The sequence below is a fragment of the Pterocles gutturalis genome, unplaced genomic scaffold (genome assembly GCF_000699245.1).
Source record: "Pterocles gutturalis isolate BGI_N339 unplaced genomic scaffold, ASM69924v1 scaffold27150, whole genome shotgun sequence".
NCBI lineage: Eukaryota > Metazoa > Chordata > Aves > Pterocliformes > Pteroclidae > Pterocles > Pterocles gutturalis.
Window position 1 is genome coordinate 12,854 of NW_010141675.1, and position 16,744 is coordinate 29,597.

General features: G+C 37.0%; 2 protein-coding genes across 2 annotated transcripts; both read right to left on the reverse strand.

Moving 5' to 3' along the window:
- Window positions 1-4,514: 4,514 nt before the first annotated feature.
- On the reverse strand, window positions 4,515-12,248 carry LRRC66 (leucine rich repeat containing 66). The gene is made up of 4 exons (XM_010084113.1): window positions 11,753-12,248; window positions 9,186-9,355; window positions 8,534-8,645; window positions 4,515-6,898 (listed from the first exon to the last, which is right to left on the reverse strand). Exons 1-4 carry the CDS (start codon window positions 12,246-12,248, stop codon window positions 4,515-4,517), a joined length of 3,162 nt encoding a protein of 1,053 aa, XP_010082415.1.
- Window positions 12,249-15,117: 2,869 nt separating this feature from the next.
- SGCB (sarcoglycan, beta (43kDa dystrophin-associated glycoprotein)) lies at window positions 15,118-16,531 on the reverse strand (the record flags this gene model as incomplete). Its single annotated transcript, XM_010084114.1, has 2 exons — window positions 15,118-15,554; window positions 16,400-16,531. Coding segments are annotated over 2 exons (336 nt in total), but the record flags the coding sequence as incomplete, so codon positions are not given.
- Between the last annotated feature and the right edge of the window lie 213 nt (window positions 16,532-16,744).

Consider the following 16,744-nt stretch of genomic DNA (forward strand, 5'->3'; position numbering starts at 1 on the left):
GCAGTAGAAAAGCTGCTAGCAATACGACATGAAACTTATAGCCTAAATGTACATACTACATTCACAAATTTAGTTTTTAAAGGAGCCATTAGTTAATCTTACTATTTTGTGTTGCTTGCAGAGTTACAAATCTGTTTTTTAATAGGAAGCAGACTTAAAATCTGGCAAAGAGAATAAAGAACACATGTAAGACAAATTTCACAAGAAAACTTTTTTTAATACTTTACGCTATTTGAGCTACCCATCGTAAGACTTGACTTTTTATTTAAAGTTGAATGAATTTATGTTAGAATTAGAATATTGTAATATAGCACCCATTTTAGAGAGGCAGTTCTTCATTATGTTCATTTTGGTGATGCAGGCTGGGTTTGCCTTCACCAGTTCAGCGTGTAACCTGCTGCTTGTATTTATCAGAGGGGCTGAGTCAGTCTTCTGTACCATGAAACTTTAATATTGCTATCCAAATAGTTTCTGATGTTAGTTATGTGTAGGTTAAATGTGAACGTCTTCTATTTATATTCAAGAGTTATTTTCCAGCCCAGTTATCAGCGTACTCTGAAAAGATTTAAATGTTTTCTACCTACAGCAAAGAACTTCATAGTTATCAAAGTATCATAAATATGTGATTGAAAATGAGAGCCTTGTTTCATTCTGATTACTGTGTCTGAAGATCTCGATCTACTCTTAAGACTTCAGTATTTTTTCCTGTACTGATACACCGTATGAGGGCTGTTATGTCCTGTCATCCCCTGAGCTCAGCATGATGATAACCCTGTGAGAAGGCTGTGTACAGACTATTACCAACATCCACTTGGCTTCCTCCTTGTGCTTCATTTACGAATTCATACAGCATACGTTCAGCTGCCTTTTTATGGAGGCTGTTCTGTGAATTGGTCTGTTTACCCACTATCAACAGTGATAGTAACATCAGTCTTGCCTGAACATGTGTTTCGCTACCTGAAGTTACTGATGAAGCTAAGGATGTTTCAACATCCCTGGAGCAGTTGCAGTTAATGCCTCTCTGCAGGAAGAGAGCAGGGGGAAAAGGTGGAGTCTGTAGCATGTACGCTCACACCCCTGTAACTGCAACTGGCTTTGTACTGGTGTAGGTATTCTAGAAAATTCTCAGTGACCAAACCAGCTAAACTAGTGAAGTTGTCACTGCAAGCAAGATATAGTGGATTGATATCAGATGAAATGTCAAGAAAAGTGAGTGGGTAAAACCTCAGAGAGAGTTGGTGAAAGAGGCGCTGTGTAACTGTTGTATACAGAAGGGCATGGAGAAATAGGGGAGGAGCAGAGTGTGAGGAGTACTGTTTGGGAGCCACAGAAAATATAAAAGATTTGGTATTAACTTTAAGAGCACTTGCTAATGAAGTGGTGAACTAATATGAAGGAGAAGCCGCTGAGTGTTCGGGTTTGAAAGAACAAGTGGTAAGAGTATCTGGAGTGATCAGTAGCAACTGAAAGGTGCAAGATTAGTCAGAAATCTGAAGGTAAGTTTGAGAACATCAGCAGTGTTCTGACAGTGGAATGAAATACTTTGTCACATATTAGAAGTCCTTTGATGAAGGAGCAAATCTATTTTCTCTAATGAGAACAGCAGATAACCTTTTTCTGTAACTTTGCAGCATAAAGGGCAGCTTAGAAAACTCCCAGTTTCTCACAAGCAGTGTGCTGTCTGCATCCCCACTGCAGCTTTCCCTCAGTCAGAAGGAAGATGGGAAAACACCCTAAAACATTAACTATTTTGGAAGCATGCTGAACAGTAGCAGAAACAAATGACAACACATAGCTGTGTATGAGACATCAGAAGAGGCACTCGTATACATTGTTTTTTCCATGATCCATGAAATTGGCTTGCTTATGGAGGTAGATTTCTTGTTAGCAGCTAATGCAGCCAAAAGGCTTATCTTGGAGAGGTTTATCAACACGGTGTTTGAAGACTCCTACGTACCATAAAGAGCAAGTCTGCATTTTTAGGATGTATTCAATTTTTAAAGTTGCTTTGGCTGCAATTCTGCATACAATGAGTTTTACTGAAAGCTGATTATGAGTGCTAAGGAAAGAGGTGGTAATGAGGAAATACTCTTGTGTTTTCTGCTTCTAGGGGTTACGTAGCTCTTCCTACGAGGAATCGGTCTGAAACTTTTACCCAGTTTTTTACTTTTAGACAGCCTCTGAAAGCACAGTTGGTTTTTATGTCACACACTGTTCTCTGAAAATAGCAGCCTTCAGTAGAAGCCAAGGCATTACATGAGTACTGAGACTATGTGGGCATTAGGAGAGAAAAATTATGGTAGAACAGGGTATAACATTTACACACATGTATATATTCAAGGGAATCAATATGTAATCAATTGGGAAACATTTTATTTTAGACTTCTTGTATTTTTAATTTTTCTGGGAATGCTGTGATTTGCAGATTTTAGTGTTTTGTCATTTAGTTGTTGTCTATTCAGACTGTATGAACAATTCTAGACAGTTAAATGTGTAAAACTTTTTCCTTTCTGTTCAAAAAAACAGAAAATAAAATCAGGCACCTAAACTCCTGAATAATTTGGTGACAAATTATTGATTTCCTCAGTAGATTATTTCATCCTTGGTTCTAAAGCTAAGGACTCCTATTAAAGGAATGAAGCTAGTACCTGCTCTTTAAAAAAAACCCAAAACTTAATTATGAGTATAGATATCAGTGACAACAGGAATCTTCTGAGACCCAGTTGGAAGGCATGGTCTTCTGTGTGAATGACAGCAGAGGCATTGCTTGTAATTGAATTACAGATGTTGTTGAGTGCAGTTATTTGCAAATACTGTGGTGACCTAAATCAAATTCACGCAATGCCTGCCTGAAACTGCTAGTAAATATTCTATTAGAGATTCTGAGAAAATCAGCAGTGGAACAAAATCCAAACCAAACCACTAGGAGATCTAAGCATAGGTGACTATTGGCTCAATAAATATGTAACTGATAATTGTGATGTTAGATGTGTAAAATAATTATTTACAAGGAACTCAAGGGGCTAAAACAAATATTTTTCAAAAGATGAAATAATATTGGCACTGGTCTCCTTGATGAGTTGCTCTTACTTCCTCCTTAGTTTTTTTGCAAAACTTTTTTTCTAATTCCAAGTATGTGAAGCTAACAATAAAATCTTTTGCCAGCATCTCTTTGTTCTTTCCTAGCTTTCTCTTTAAAGATATTTTAAAAAATGGAGTGTGCCATTGGACTTGCTCCACATCTGATGGAACTGAAATGTGTTCCTTCTGTTTGGAATTTTTAGTGAATTCATTGTGTCTTCATAACAGAGTTTTCCCAGAGTTGCTGTCCAGCCTTCTGCATTTTCTGGGAACCTGGGCCTGTTTCCCTTTGTGATGACATTCCTCTTCAAGTACTGCATCAATGACACTGCATGTGTTAAAAGGGCCTTCAGCTATTTTCATTATTATGAAATATTAATGGAAAATTTTATCTTTCATTTGTAATCTTTTTGCTTAGAAGTAAATTGCTGTATATCAAGCTCTTGATATTCTAATACAGAAGTTTTGAGCTGCTCTTGATTTGCCCCTCTTGGTAAATTTCTGAAGTGGGTATAGGATTCTTTTTTAGAGGGAATTACAGTTTAATAATACTAGGTTGTCTTTTTTAACTCGCCCTACCCATGTCATTGCATCTGCAAACTACAGGTGATCTCCTGTCAGTAGCTAGTCTCCGTAACTGACTTTGCTGCGAGGTTTGAATTCTATTTTGTTTGAGAAAGAAGGGTTTCATTACTCTCTGTCTTGCCAGGTTAAAAACTAATTATTTTACTGTAATTGAATACTGCTTGGCTTACTTATCTTTGCAAAACTGTGGGAATTCAGACACTTTTAATCCACAAATTTGGTTCAAAAAGCAGAAGACATATGTACTATTTCACTGTATAGGGTGAATCCCAGAGGAAAGCACAATAATAGTAATAATGTAATGATAATTTCAGTATTACATTTATTTTAGACAAAGAGAAACAAAACAGTGCATAGTGGAGGCAAATTCTAAGGGAAACTAATACGTTAGTACCAACAATAATGAGAAAGTAAATATATATTATTATAACTCATTAAAAGCTTTATTAATAATAACTGCTGAGTATTCACTTATTTCAGTATCTTAGATTTGGTTTTCATAAAATCTGTTTCTGTTTACAAGTACCCTTCTAAACACAAGTCCATGGCTTCTGGCCTGAATTACCCTTTGGAATTATGGTGGTTTTAAATTAGATGGATCCAAGCTTTATACGTCTCATTGTTAAGTGTAGTTCTGTAACTTGGATTTCTGAAGTTAAAGGCAGATAGATAGTGGTACTCAGGGGAAAAAAAAAAAACAAAACACCAAACCAAAACCAAACAAAAAACCACAACCCATGGTATTTAACAGTTATTAAAAGCTACACAGTTCATTTTAAGACACAATCATTTTTGCACGTACTATATGATATAAATGCTGTGGGAGCTTAGTATTACACTTTTGTGTTTCAACTATTGAAGTTTGTTCTCCTGCTTTGCAAAACATTAGCAAATCCATCAAATGCTCTTTTCTTCTTAACAAAAAACTGTCCCTGTCCTAAATTGGTCTGATGTTTTTGACTGAGCTTTTCACTTGAATTTTGGTTGTTGGCAGCTGTTGTAAAATTGTTCTCCAGTCCTGTCAAAGTAGTGTCATCCTCCATCTTGGAATTGGTGCTTTTGGAGATTATATTTCCTGTAGTCTTTTGTGGGAATGAATGTGAACTGTATTGTGTGCTTTCACTGAAGAAGCCTTGTGGGACTGAAAGGGAATATGCATCCTCGTCACTCTGATCCAGTTGGAAACAGTCTTCTGTGCTGAAGGCTGGTTGTGTTTTCCCAGAAGAGTGAAGAAGCAGCAGAGCTGCTGTAGCATTGAAAGTCTGTGTTTCTTTGGGCAGACTACAGTTGCTGGCATCCTGTACTTCTATGTATCCCTCCCAGTTTTTCTCATTAAAACCTCTTTGCATTTTATCTGCACAAACCTTAGTTGTGTTAACCTGCTTCCCCTCTGGCGGCAAGTCTTCCTTCTCAGGAATAACTGTAAAATGTTTTTCAGTTGCGTGTTCAGGCAGAAGTTGAAGAGGTGACTCATTGCTGGAATGCAGTAATGATGGTTTTTTAACAATTTCATTCAAACCAGTATCAACGGGAGCAAAAGTAAAATTGTCCTTAGACGTACTTGTGTTTCTTCGTAATGTAATGTTCCCTTCACCATGATTCTTTTCAGAGGAGTTCCTGTCTATGCACTTGTCTGTATTTCCCTCTGGTTCATTTTCCTTTTGTTCAGTGGGACTGAATCGGGGGGAATACTGAGTTTCAATGGGAAACTGATACAGCTGCAATTCACCCTCTTCAGGAGTGTTCTCTGTGTCATATGTGGGAAAAAGGTTTAAGGAAAGAAATGTATTACCAAAATCTGTATTTTGATTGTGCAGAGAATCAGAAATAGAGTTTTGTACTGTTGACTCTTCATTAGTAAAATAATCAAACATAGCAGGAGCTTCTTGACTTGAAGAACTAATTGCATCCGAATCTGACATGCTCACGCGGTTACTACATTTATCAGTGTAAGCCGATGCTGTTTCAGGCATGATGGTATCTGATCCACAATTAATAGTGGTTTCAAAACAGGCATTGTTCTTGTCTTCATTCTTCCCAATATGTTTAAGTTCAGCAGCAATGTTTGGAGGCTCTGGCAGTGTTAACAACTGCTTGGTTTCACTGTTCATATCAGCTTGCTCTTGTGACAACTGACAGACTGGCAGGTTGTCACTCACAGCAGGTTGTTCCAGTTCAAAGTCTGCCAGAGAACTACAGTCACTCATTGTGAATAGACTCCCTTCATCTGAACTATTGCCAAATATATCTGCTGAAGTATCTTTTTCATTTGTATGTTCCATTTTACAGTTGTACTCGGTAAGAGCAGAGTTTTCTATTGTTTGGTGGACACTTAAATTCTCAATATTTTTCTCTCTCTTGCAGCTACTGGGTAAAATAAAATCTCCCACATCACTTGTTGCATTTATATTGCCATTTAGACCAAGTTGTTCATCACAGCTTTGCCTTCCAGGCATAAATTTTGTAATGCTTATGGGTTCATTCTGTGAAACGATACCTTTTATTTCAGGAGAATCTCTCCTTACAGAAAATAGTCCATTATCATCAACATGTATATTTTCATCACTGCTGGTACTAGTTTTGATGTCTGAAGGCACTGTTTTTTTCTTCCCGTTGACCTTATTATTGCCTTGTTTCTGGTACTCTTCTTTTGTATTTGGTGCATGTACACTGCTATCAATGACATTTTCATGCAAAGTAGAAGTTTCTATAGGAAAAATGCATGTGCTTCTTGAAGACTTCTCATCACAAATGAACAAATTACTCTGTGTATTTGTTGGTTTGCTTGCAGAGCACTCTCTGCTCAAGGTTTCATCTGAAAAAGCCTGATTAGAGTAAGAATGTTCTGAATCTGGATTTTTCTTCCTGTGCAACAGTCTACACAGGCTCCCAAGGTAGGGTCTAGCAAAAGCACCCAGACAAAAAGCACAAACAAACGTAATGAGCACAGAGAGGCAGACAGCCAGCACAAAGTCTTGCTCTGTTCTTCCCTTTCTAAAAGCAGTGTTGGTGTCCCGGGCTTTTCTAACCAAAAATGTTGAAGCCCTTTCTTTGACCTGTATATTGTAGATGAGATATGTCTTTGTTGTATTGCAAATGCACAAATATAACCCTTCTGAAGTTTTTTCAGCATTGTATATCACTAAATTATTCATTTTATCCACTGTCATATGAGGAAGACTATTATCTTTTGAAATTCTGCCTTTAGGTGTCCACCAAGAGACTCCATTACCTGAAATAAAAGAAAATAGACACTAAATCTTTCTTGAAAGTATCGGATACTTGGTTTGCAGGGTCAAGTTATTTCTGTAAGGACATACTCGGACCTATCTTTGATAATCCATTTCCTTTTTATCCATCCATAGTCATTTGACATGGTACCAAGTATCTGTTAAACCATCATATATTCCCCCCACCCCCATTTAAAATGCAGTATGTAGGGGGTCTTAATAGCAGACTTCACAAGAAAAATGGTGTGGCTGAGGGAGGAGGTCACTGAAATTATATAAGTATGTTCTGGGTCGTACTAGAAACACCTGCTGATCTCCCTTGTGGAAGATCCATATTTCTAGCCAGCTCTTCTCCAGTGTGGCCATGGTCACTCTGTGCAGCTATCAGATAAAACTTCACTAGTTAACTGTCAACATTTCAACCACTGTGATTTTCCTGCAGTTACTGCTTTGACTGCAGCAAAAAAAGTTTGAAAACCAAGGGTGTGTGTATCTACCAAACAATTGTTTCAAACTTCAGCTAGGGTAGGCCATGGCAGGTTGGTGGCTTTTGGAATATGTTTCGAGGTTGTATGTACACCTTTGCCTTTTGATCTGCTTACATTCCCAGTTGAGTTTTGGTGCAACCCAGTGCGTTGGTTTTAATTCCATGATCAGTGATTCTGTGACTTTCCTTGTTAATACACAAAGCAGGTGGCATTTCTGATAGACCCTATGTGTTTTCACTTGGGGATATAGTGTTCTAAGGGGGAAAGCCTTACCACCTCAAAGTGCTATTGGTCCCCTAGAGTTAAAACATTTTGCCTTGTAGAACAAATACACCTTCTACTCTAGGTTTGTTCTTAGTTTTCCTTCTGCATGGGCAGTCTTAGCTCTGTAGGTTTTATCACTTGCACTTCAAGTGCTCCGTATTCATTGTAAATGCTGAATTCATTTCTTAGGTGAACTGTGTGTTACAGTAGCTGTACTGTTTTAGAATATAAATACTTTCCTTTGCAAATAAACTCTCATTTCATTTTGCTATAACTGAATACTAGAAATACCATAGTATCCTTCTCAGTTTCATACATGCCCCAGAAGTGCCACCCTACTATTCAGTCCTTCGTTTGCATTCCAAAATTAACTGATGAATTTGCAACATACTACTTACTGAAATCTATTTGTGTATAATTTGTGTATAAAGGGATGCCAAACATCCCTTATTACTTTAGTGTGAGGAAGGAGATTAAGACTTTTTTTGGGAAACATGACTTCCAAGTATTCCAACTGGTATGCTACTTTCTAATGAAATAATCTGCATGTTAAATTGTTGTTCAGTTATTTTTAAACAGTATCTTTAGAAATCTACCTTTGAAACCAGATTTTTTTTCATCATTCTGCATGCATTTAGATTTTAGCAGCGTAAGGATGGAGTTTGTTTTACATACCCCTGGAGTCACAGTTCAGCACCGATGTCTTCCCTGTTGGGATTACAGCTCTCTTGAGCAAAACGCTGTTGCTGCAGTTTAAATGGGAACTTGAAAGATACATTAGAGGTTTCTGTGATTTGTTGGCAGATTTATTGTATGAAATACTCCATTTTTTTCTCGTGGAGTTAAAAAGAAAATGAAATAAATGTTTGAAAGCATTTAGTCTGCAGTTAAATATCCAGGCATTATTTGACAAATCCACTTCAAGTCGAAAGAAGTTCAAACTCATTAATATCTGTGGTAAAGGGGTTGTCAGAGCATTTTCACGGAGATCCACAAACTATTTGGAAATAATTCAGAATTAATTTGATAAAAATTACAATGAAATTCTAATTGCAATATCAACAATAACATTTTAGTATGCAAGCACTTTTGCAGTTATGGGAACAATACATCTGGTTAGGATTTCAAGAATATTTTCTAAGCTTTTTAGAAAGTTTGAATTGTAGTATATTTAGAATTCTCCCAAGGCTACCTCTGTGTGAAAGGGAAGCCACAGGGCTCTCCCCATGGAAGGGGCGGGGGTAGAAAGGGACATGTATACGTTTAAGCCAGTTATGGATTGGCTTGTGGCACAGAGAAATGGTGCATTTATGGTTATATTTTATACATTTACAAGTGTGTGTGTTTTCCTATATATATGAAAAACAAATATATATTACAAAAATAATGATTATTTTCACAATTTGCTTTAGTTTTTATAATTGTATACTAATATAATAATCAAAGACCAATATAATCGTGCTGAATAGTTGATAATTAATATCTTTAATGGTGATTAACACAAAACATTGAAAAAGTTGTAATATTGCTTTACAACCTGTAATTTGTTGAGATCCCTGAAGGCATATGGATGAATTTTAGTTATCTTGTTCTTTTTCAAGTCGATGTCCTTCAGCTGTGAACAGTTCTGAAAATCATTCAGATCAATCTGGTGTATGCCATTGGATGACAAGTGGACAGTTTGTAAAGATTGCAGCAGACCTAGACCTAGGAAGAACAAAACTATTTTACCTTTCATGTTCTTGTCTTCCCAATTGTGTCAAGTGGCTTTTTAAAATTCTTTCCAAGAAAATTCCTTCCATTCCTGTCTATTGTAATGAGTGGCTGCAGGCTTTGTGTTATTATGCCTTTCCTTTCAGAATGGTTGCCCCATTCTAAAAGTTGTGTGGCATCAACAGCAGGCACGTAAATACATTCACAATCAATGCATGTTTTTAAAATTCACATTTCCATAAAAGCAGTAACATTCCTTTGTTCTATCAAAATGATTCTGACTGTGATCTCTGTACTTTGAGTACACTTCTGTGGAGAACTGGAGGTAGGGAAGGAGTGTGAAAAGGGTGGAATATACTCAGTTTATAAAATACAAATATGTTAATTGCAAATAAAAGATGGAGATGCAAAATGTGATACAATATCTCCTATTCATTACCATTTGCAAGTTCACAGGAGTTTTTCATATGTGGAATTATTTGAGCCACATTCATAGGATGTAAACCTGACTGAAAACAAAAACATGATGTTGCTTCTGCCTGTATGCCTATGAATTATCAAGCATGACAGTATATTCTTCAGCATATCCTAGTTACAACAGCATTTGTCTTGCGTAAGTAGCCCTTTAGAATGCTGGAGATAGCTAGCTCATTTTTCTTGGGTGCTGTGCAGACAGCCCCCATAGCTCCAGCCTGCAAGTTCCAGGGGGAAGGCAGGCACTTGAGCACTCTGCATCACCACAGTTTGTAACAAGCCGAATGTCACTCTAAAGTGATTTTTGATCATGTAGCATTGTTGAGAAGCTACTAGATCTCATTAAAAAAGTTGCCCCTGGTGTCATCTGGTTTACTGGAAATCTTTTATTCCAGTTTGCTGTTCTGTTTGCTGAGCAATTGATCTCAGGGTTTATTGTGAAAAGCAAAGGGAATGATTCATTCGTGCTGTAAAACCAGAGGCAGCTGATAGGAAAGGCATTCAAAAGTTCTGACAGTTCAAAAATTCTTCCTTGCACCTGCAAGAAGAATTGTAGTTTGCTTCCCTGAAGCTGAATTTGTGCCAAAAATATACACTGGTGTGGCGGCAGTGGCCTGACACCTGGGGTGGTGGCTGTGAGAAGGGTTACTCTGTGGCCACACCCCTCTGCTTTAGGACTTCAGTTTGTGCTTTCTTAACAGAGCCTAAAAACTGGAATGTTAGTGAAGTATTTTGGAGGAGGAAAATAAAGTTCTCAACATGTATTTAAATGAAAATGGGATTTACATATAACTCGAAGCATGGTGGTACAACGCATAGCAATCTCTTTTAACATCTAAAAATTTGAGTCTCATAGAATGAAAGGGTTGATCTTTCTGACCCACTGAGGCATCCTATAATGTGTATATTTATTTATCAAAACAAATCAAATCTGCATCCATGTACGTTACAACATAAGCTATTCTCGGCTGTCTACATGGGATCCTTACAGATCCTACAAAATAATTAAGTGAAACCGTTTCCTGCATGCCAGATAATTATTCAGTATCAAAAAAGAAGAAAAATAGAACTTTGAAGACCCTGTGTAGGTGCAGGATTATTCCCCTTGACTTTGGGAGATAAGTGGGTTTTTGGCTTGCCCCCCCAAATTTTCAAAATCTAGAGCTAATGAATCTGATGATGTTATCAGAGATCAATTAAATTCAGCAAACAATACATGGGAAGTGTTGCTCGTACTGCAGCTTCTGCTTCGTTTAAACATGGTTTGGACAATGTGAACCATCTGTTTATGAGGACAGAGGCTGTCATAAAGGCGACAATGCCTAGCGTAGTTCGGTGACTAGAAAACACTTTCTAAGTCTATCGAAACCTTACAGCACTCTCTTGTTACTAGAAAGTGTCACTTGAGTTGGGTGTCAGACGGCATAGAGCAAAATTGTTTTGACTGAACAAAATGTACTTTCCTGTCTCTGTGAAATACTGAATTTGGAGCAAGTTTTATTTAAGAGAGTATTGACTTTCCTCCGAGGAATAGCATGACATTCATTATCCATAATTTTCTTGCTGTTAAGGTATTCAACTGGCTTGTGGAGGCTGGTGTTTTTCCAAAGATCCTTACTTCCCTTTCTACACAACAAGGAAAAATACTGCGTGGGCTCTCAGAAAATAAATTTGGTTATATTTGACTGACATTAAGGCACTATGATGGCAAAGACTGTATAAAAACCCCTGATGTAATGTGAAACAACCCATTTGCTTCAGTGTCTGTATTTGCACGCAGGTGGAACTTTCCCTCACCTGAAGTATAACTAAATGAGATAGTCCCAATCTGAATTCAGTAAGATGTATGTACCAAATCATATCCAAATCCAACTTACCCCCTGGGATTGAGGACCTTAAAGATTTTGAAATGCTTACCTCTTGGAACAGTATTAAGGTTATTTCTCTCAACGGACAATACTTTCAAAGCAGGCAGGAGACAAGAGCCTTTTCCATAGTTTTTAGACCCATGTGCAGGCGTAGGTACGTCCAGTGTGAGGGTGTGAATGGCATTACCATTGAGGTTTAGAGTTTCTAAGACAGGTAAATTTCTAAAAGCAGTTAAGGAGAGTTCAGAGATCAGGTTGTTGCTGAGATTCAGGTGTTTTAGCACCCATTCTTCATTTCTTCCCTCAGTGCGCATAAAAGTTTTAATATTATTGTAACTAAAATCAGCTGTTATTACTGTTTGTGATACATCTTCTGGAACAATAGATATTCCGGTAAAAGAACAATTCACTGACAGCTCCCCATCCCACCGGCAGTCTGAATGGTGATGTGTATCAAGAAGAATCCACTGTGACTTGGTTCCCACTGATCCAGGAAGATTAAAGTAAAGGACCACAGCTATGACACTCATGTGAAGGTTATCCATAGTATCTATAGGTAAAATGTAAAATTATTGTAAGTTCAGCATAACAAGAGTTAAATAGAAAGTGGAAATACTTTGCCATTAAAAAAAAATCAACACAAATTACCCAAAGCATTACCAACATTTTGCCTGAAACATACAGTTCTGGACTCTTAGGTATGTTTCAAAAAGAACATTTATAAACTGGTAACCTTCCCCCTCCCTCCACCTCTCCCAAAAAACAATCCAAACCTTTTCTTTCTTTTCCAGCCCTTCAGTAAAGAAACACAGCTTCTCAGGAACCTGTGAGCTAACACCAGTGGAGACTTTTGAACTCTACTTCAGGTATCATACACAATTACCATTGAGCAAAGTCCACCAGACATAATCCATGACTAATAGATGTGGAATGATCTTCCTACTTACAGTTAATAAAATACTAGTTTCCCTGTCAGTAACACAACAATGTATTTTTAATGAAAAACGGTATTCTTACAAAGAGCACTCCTGAACCACAGCTGCATGTTAGAATTTATTGTTTAATTTCAAAACAAAGATGAGAAACTCAATTGTCTTTCATCTATTAAAACAACCACCACCTTTACATAGGCTGAGAACTTATCACATACAAGTTGTTTCAATGTGCCCAGTATTGTGTTTTACACAGAGGCATGTAGAATGTACTTCAAACACACAGAATCTTAAGTGCATCCGTGGGATTGAAATAAATAACATAAATAACGTGCCACACAAAGTTTTAAATATGTACAGAAAAACGTACCTTAGGCAGAAGATAACAAATAAATGCAGAACAAAGGGTATGTGTGGTACCAGTGTTTCTCAAACCACTTAGTGAAGGCAACAGAATATATTAACAATATATAAACAGTGTCTAACAAATTTATTTAATTTCATATTTGTATGATTGGTTTTGCTACATTTTGACAAAAAATCCACACCCCAAAAACCAATTCTCCAGACCATGATTTAAGAGTGCCTTTGTGACAAATCTTTCAGCTATGTTGCATACAGTATTTTCAGCAGAACTCTTGATAATTACAAGAATCCAATACTAGCATATAGGTATGTCAGTATTAACCAATGAGCTTTAATATGCTCTTTGTGTGTAATCTACTTGACCAAAGCAGCATCAGTCATTTTAAAGATTTATTTTATCTTCAAGGGTGCTGCTGCTTATATTTGTATACCTATGTGTGTGTCTGTGTGTGTATATATATAAAAATAAACTGACAAACTTCCATTATCATGAATGAAAATTCTGAAAATGTTATAGTTTATTTCCTTCTCTTGTAACAGATACTAATTGAGGCACTACTTAGCAGCAAAGATGTGTGCATATTTTCAGCAAAATGTGCGTTGAAGTGGTGAATAAACCATAGTAAAACTATGAAGTTAATTAAGGCAGTGAACAACTCAATGGCTTTTATTCTGTTTATTCCATTTTTGTTAGAACAGCTCCACTACTGTCCATCCCCCAAACCCCAACAACTACTGAGCATCAAAATCTGGCTTCGCCTTAGAGCAATGAGGGAAATGTGACTCCTCTGACCTCTTGTGTGGCATCATGCCTGACCTTAGGATTCCTCTCTGGACATCACTTCCACCCGCACACATCCTACATGAGGACTTACTGACTTCTAGTAAATAAAGCAATTGGGACCTTAGATATGAAGCTCTTGTTGCAGCAGGAGCTGATCTGTATTTTGTGGAATCCTATGTACTGTGAGGGCTATAAAACAAGGGTAGATAGTTTACCTTCCCATAATGACCAATTCTGAAGTTAATGTTTAACATCTGCACAACCTTTAGGAAGATAAGTGTGTACTTATCTAGAAAAACTTGTCAAAAAACTATGTGTAAAGTCACCTTGTGGCCTCCATCATTAAGGTTACTTGATGCTACTGCAAAAGAAAACTATCTTAAACTGAAGAAAACACATGGGGAGGAATGTGTGAAACTGACAATGAGCTGGTCTATTTTTAGTACAGAACACCTTACCTTTGCAAAAGCAGTTATAAGGCTGTAATACTTTCTATAAGGTCCCAGTTCACCATAGATACAGTTTCACTGTTGGCAAATTCAGAGACACATGTATTTACTCTGCTATCATGGGATTCAATACCATCACATTTAGAATTATAGACCTGCAGCTGAACTTCAGAATTTAATTCTGAGGTTCTCAATAATCCATCAGTACTGACATTTATGGGGAAAAAAAGATCTGATCTCAGACACTGCTGCTACACAGTCTTGCTTCAGATTATTACTGCTGAATAATAAATTTATACACTGTCTACATTAAAGCACCCAGGAAAATGCTTTTTTGGTAGTGACCAAGTTATAAGTACATCTTTAAAAATGTACTTCTAATATAAACACATTTTATAAATAGTTCACATTAAGCAACTGTAGAATCCTTAAACTGCACAGACAGAATAGGAGTTCAATAAGTGCAAGGCTATTTAAAAACTGAAGTTACATTTCCACACTTGATATTAATTTGCAAGTATTGTTTGTGCTAGCATAATTTTTTCTTTAACTACATGAGAATATATGGCAGAAATAATGCAGTATTTTAAAGTGAATCTACCATTACCCCTCTCTTAGGACACATATGGTAAACCAGATAATTTTGGGGGAAATCATTATATAAACCTTTGGCAAGAAATGAAAAGAAGACAAAAATCTGCCACTTCAGCCATCCTAGGCAAATCCACTTCCAACAACAAAATGCTGAAGTACTTCAGATCGCAGTTGTGTTCTCAGCAGCCCTCCAGGTCTTGGGATGTAGGACAAAAACCTCCTTGAACGGGAACTGAAGGAAGTTGAGGTTGTTGCTAAGATCACATTTTTGAATATGTTTTACTGATCCCAGTAAGGTACTTCAGTATGCATGTAGCCTGGAAGCTTACTAAATCAGTGCCACTGTTATAGCTAACAGGATGATGAAATAATACTACTGAATGTAACAACAGCCTTTGCTTAAAAATATTATGTAATGTTAGTATAAACTGCTGTTAAAACAGAAATGCTTGAAGGCATGCAATTACTTTGTACAAATATATGTAAACACAAAAGAGAACTCTCCTGGTAGTGGTTTGCATTTTAGTGTGTGGCTCCACAGGGATTGACAGAAGTCTGACAACCCATGTTATAACCTGTCACCTGAACCTTGAACAGAGTCCCATCCGCACACATGCACAGCTTGAAACGCAGCCAGTTGCCGTTATTAAACTGTTCCCCGTAAGACGAACTTGGCAGTCGCGATGGGCTGACCATCACAGTTCCATTCAGGATAATACTGTTTTCCTATTAGGAGTGAGAAAAAAAAGTATAAGTTGTAATTTAAACAAGGCAGGTTGTTTTTCAAAAGGACAAGCTGGTCTAATGAATCAATAACATCTTTTGAATATCTACAGAAATCAAGAGAATAAAAAAAATACATATGACAAGGTTTCATTTTTTAATTAAATTTGTAACACCCAAGAATTTCTCAATTATAGCCAGCAATGTACTTTGCTATTCAGTGGTAGATCAATACTGAGAGACAGCAGCAGTGTGGCTTTTCACTTGACAAATGCAGTAAATACAAAATTATGTACATAAAATGAGAATCAGTGTCTGAATTCATACATGAAATTCACTCACACATTAAATAAAAGAGCATGTATCTCTATTTTTTTATCCTCCTTTAACTTTTTCCATCATTCTGTGTGCTCTGCAATCTTATCAATGTCCAAAAATCTTGAATGCTGTTGAGTCTTGCTGTGGCAGCACAGAAGGTAGTGCTCCAAACTGCATGCTCTGCTCCTCCATCAAAAGTTGCTGTCTCCCATAAAACCTCCAGAGGAGAAGATGAATTCCCTTTGGTATTTGTTTCAGTGCAGTGGCAAATAGCTTGGCTTTAATTGCATTGAGGGTTTTTAGTATCTTAATAGTACTAAAGCATTGTTACCTGAAAACTACTGAACCACTCATTAGCAGCAAAGTAATAATCTGCCTTTTAAAAACCTTACCAAATACACTGACCACAACTTAACTTTTATGCATGACTACTGTATATAAAATTTGAATCCATATAAAGCTACATCAGTTTATTATCAGCTTGAATTTGAAAATAAGCTGCTCAAAAAATGCTGATCTGAAATACTTACTGCTTTAAGTTCCATGTTACCTCCCATTCGAAACTCAATGGTCTTGCCTGTGATGAAAACACCTTCGTTTCCGCGGACAATAGCACGGCCATCAACCTTTATGTTTAGATCGCTGGTTGCATTGCTGGTAATCTAAGACACAGAAAAAAAGCATATCAGAGATCAATGAAAATGTGCTGCTCGGGTTTGAGTAACTTTACTTACACTGAAAATTCTGCAACACAATTTAATAAAAACCTTCAAAACATTTTTTGCCCTTCTCCCATTATGCCTATGAAGCTTCTGCCCATTTCCACATTCACCTTTGAAAACAAAGATTAGTTATAGAATCATAGAATGGTTTGG

Excerpts from the sequence above, each read along its gene's own strand:
- LRRC66 (XM_010084113.1), bottom strand. The coding sequence starts at position 12,248 with ATGGATAACCTTCACATGAGTGTCATAGCTGTGGTCCTTTACTTTAAT. Across the intron at positions 9,356-11,752 it reads CCTTAATACTGTTCCAAGAG|GTCTAGGTCTGCTGCAATCT; the intron begins GTAAGCATTTCA and ends TGTTCTTCCTAG. Across the intron at positions 8,646-9,185 it reads GGGATCTCAACAAATTACAG|TTTGTGGATCTCCGTGAAAA; the intron begins GTTGTAAAGCAA and ends ATTTCCAAATAG.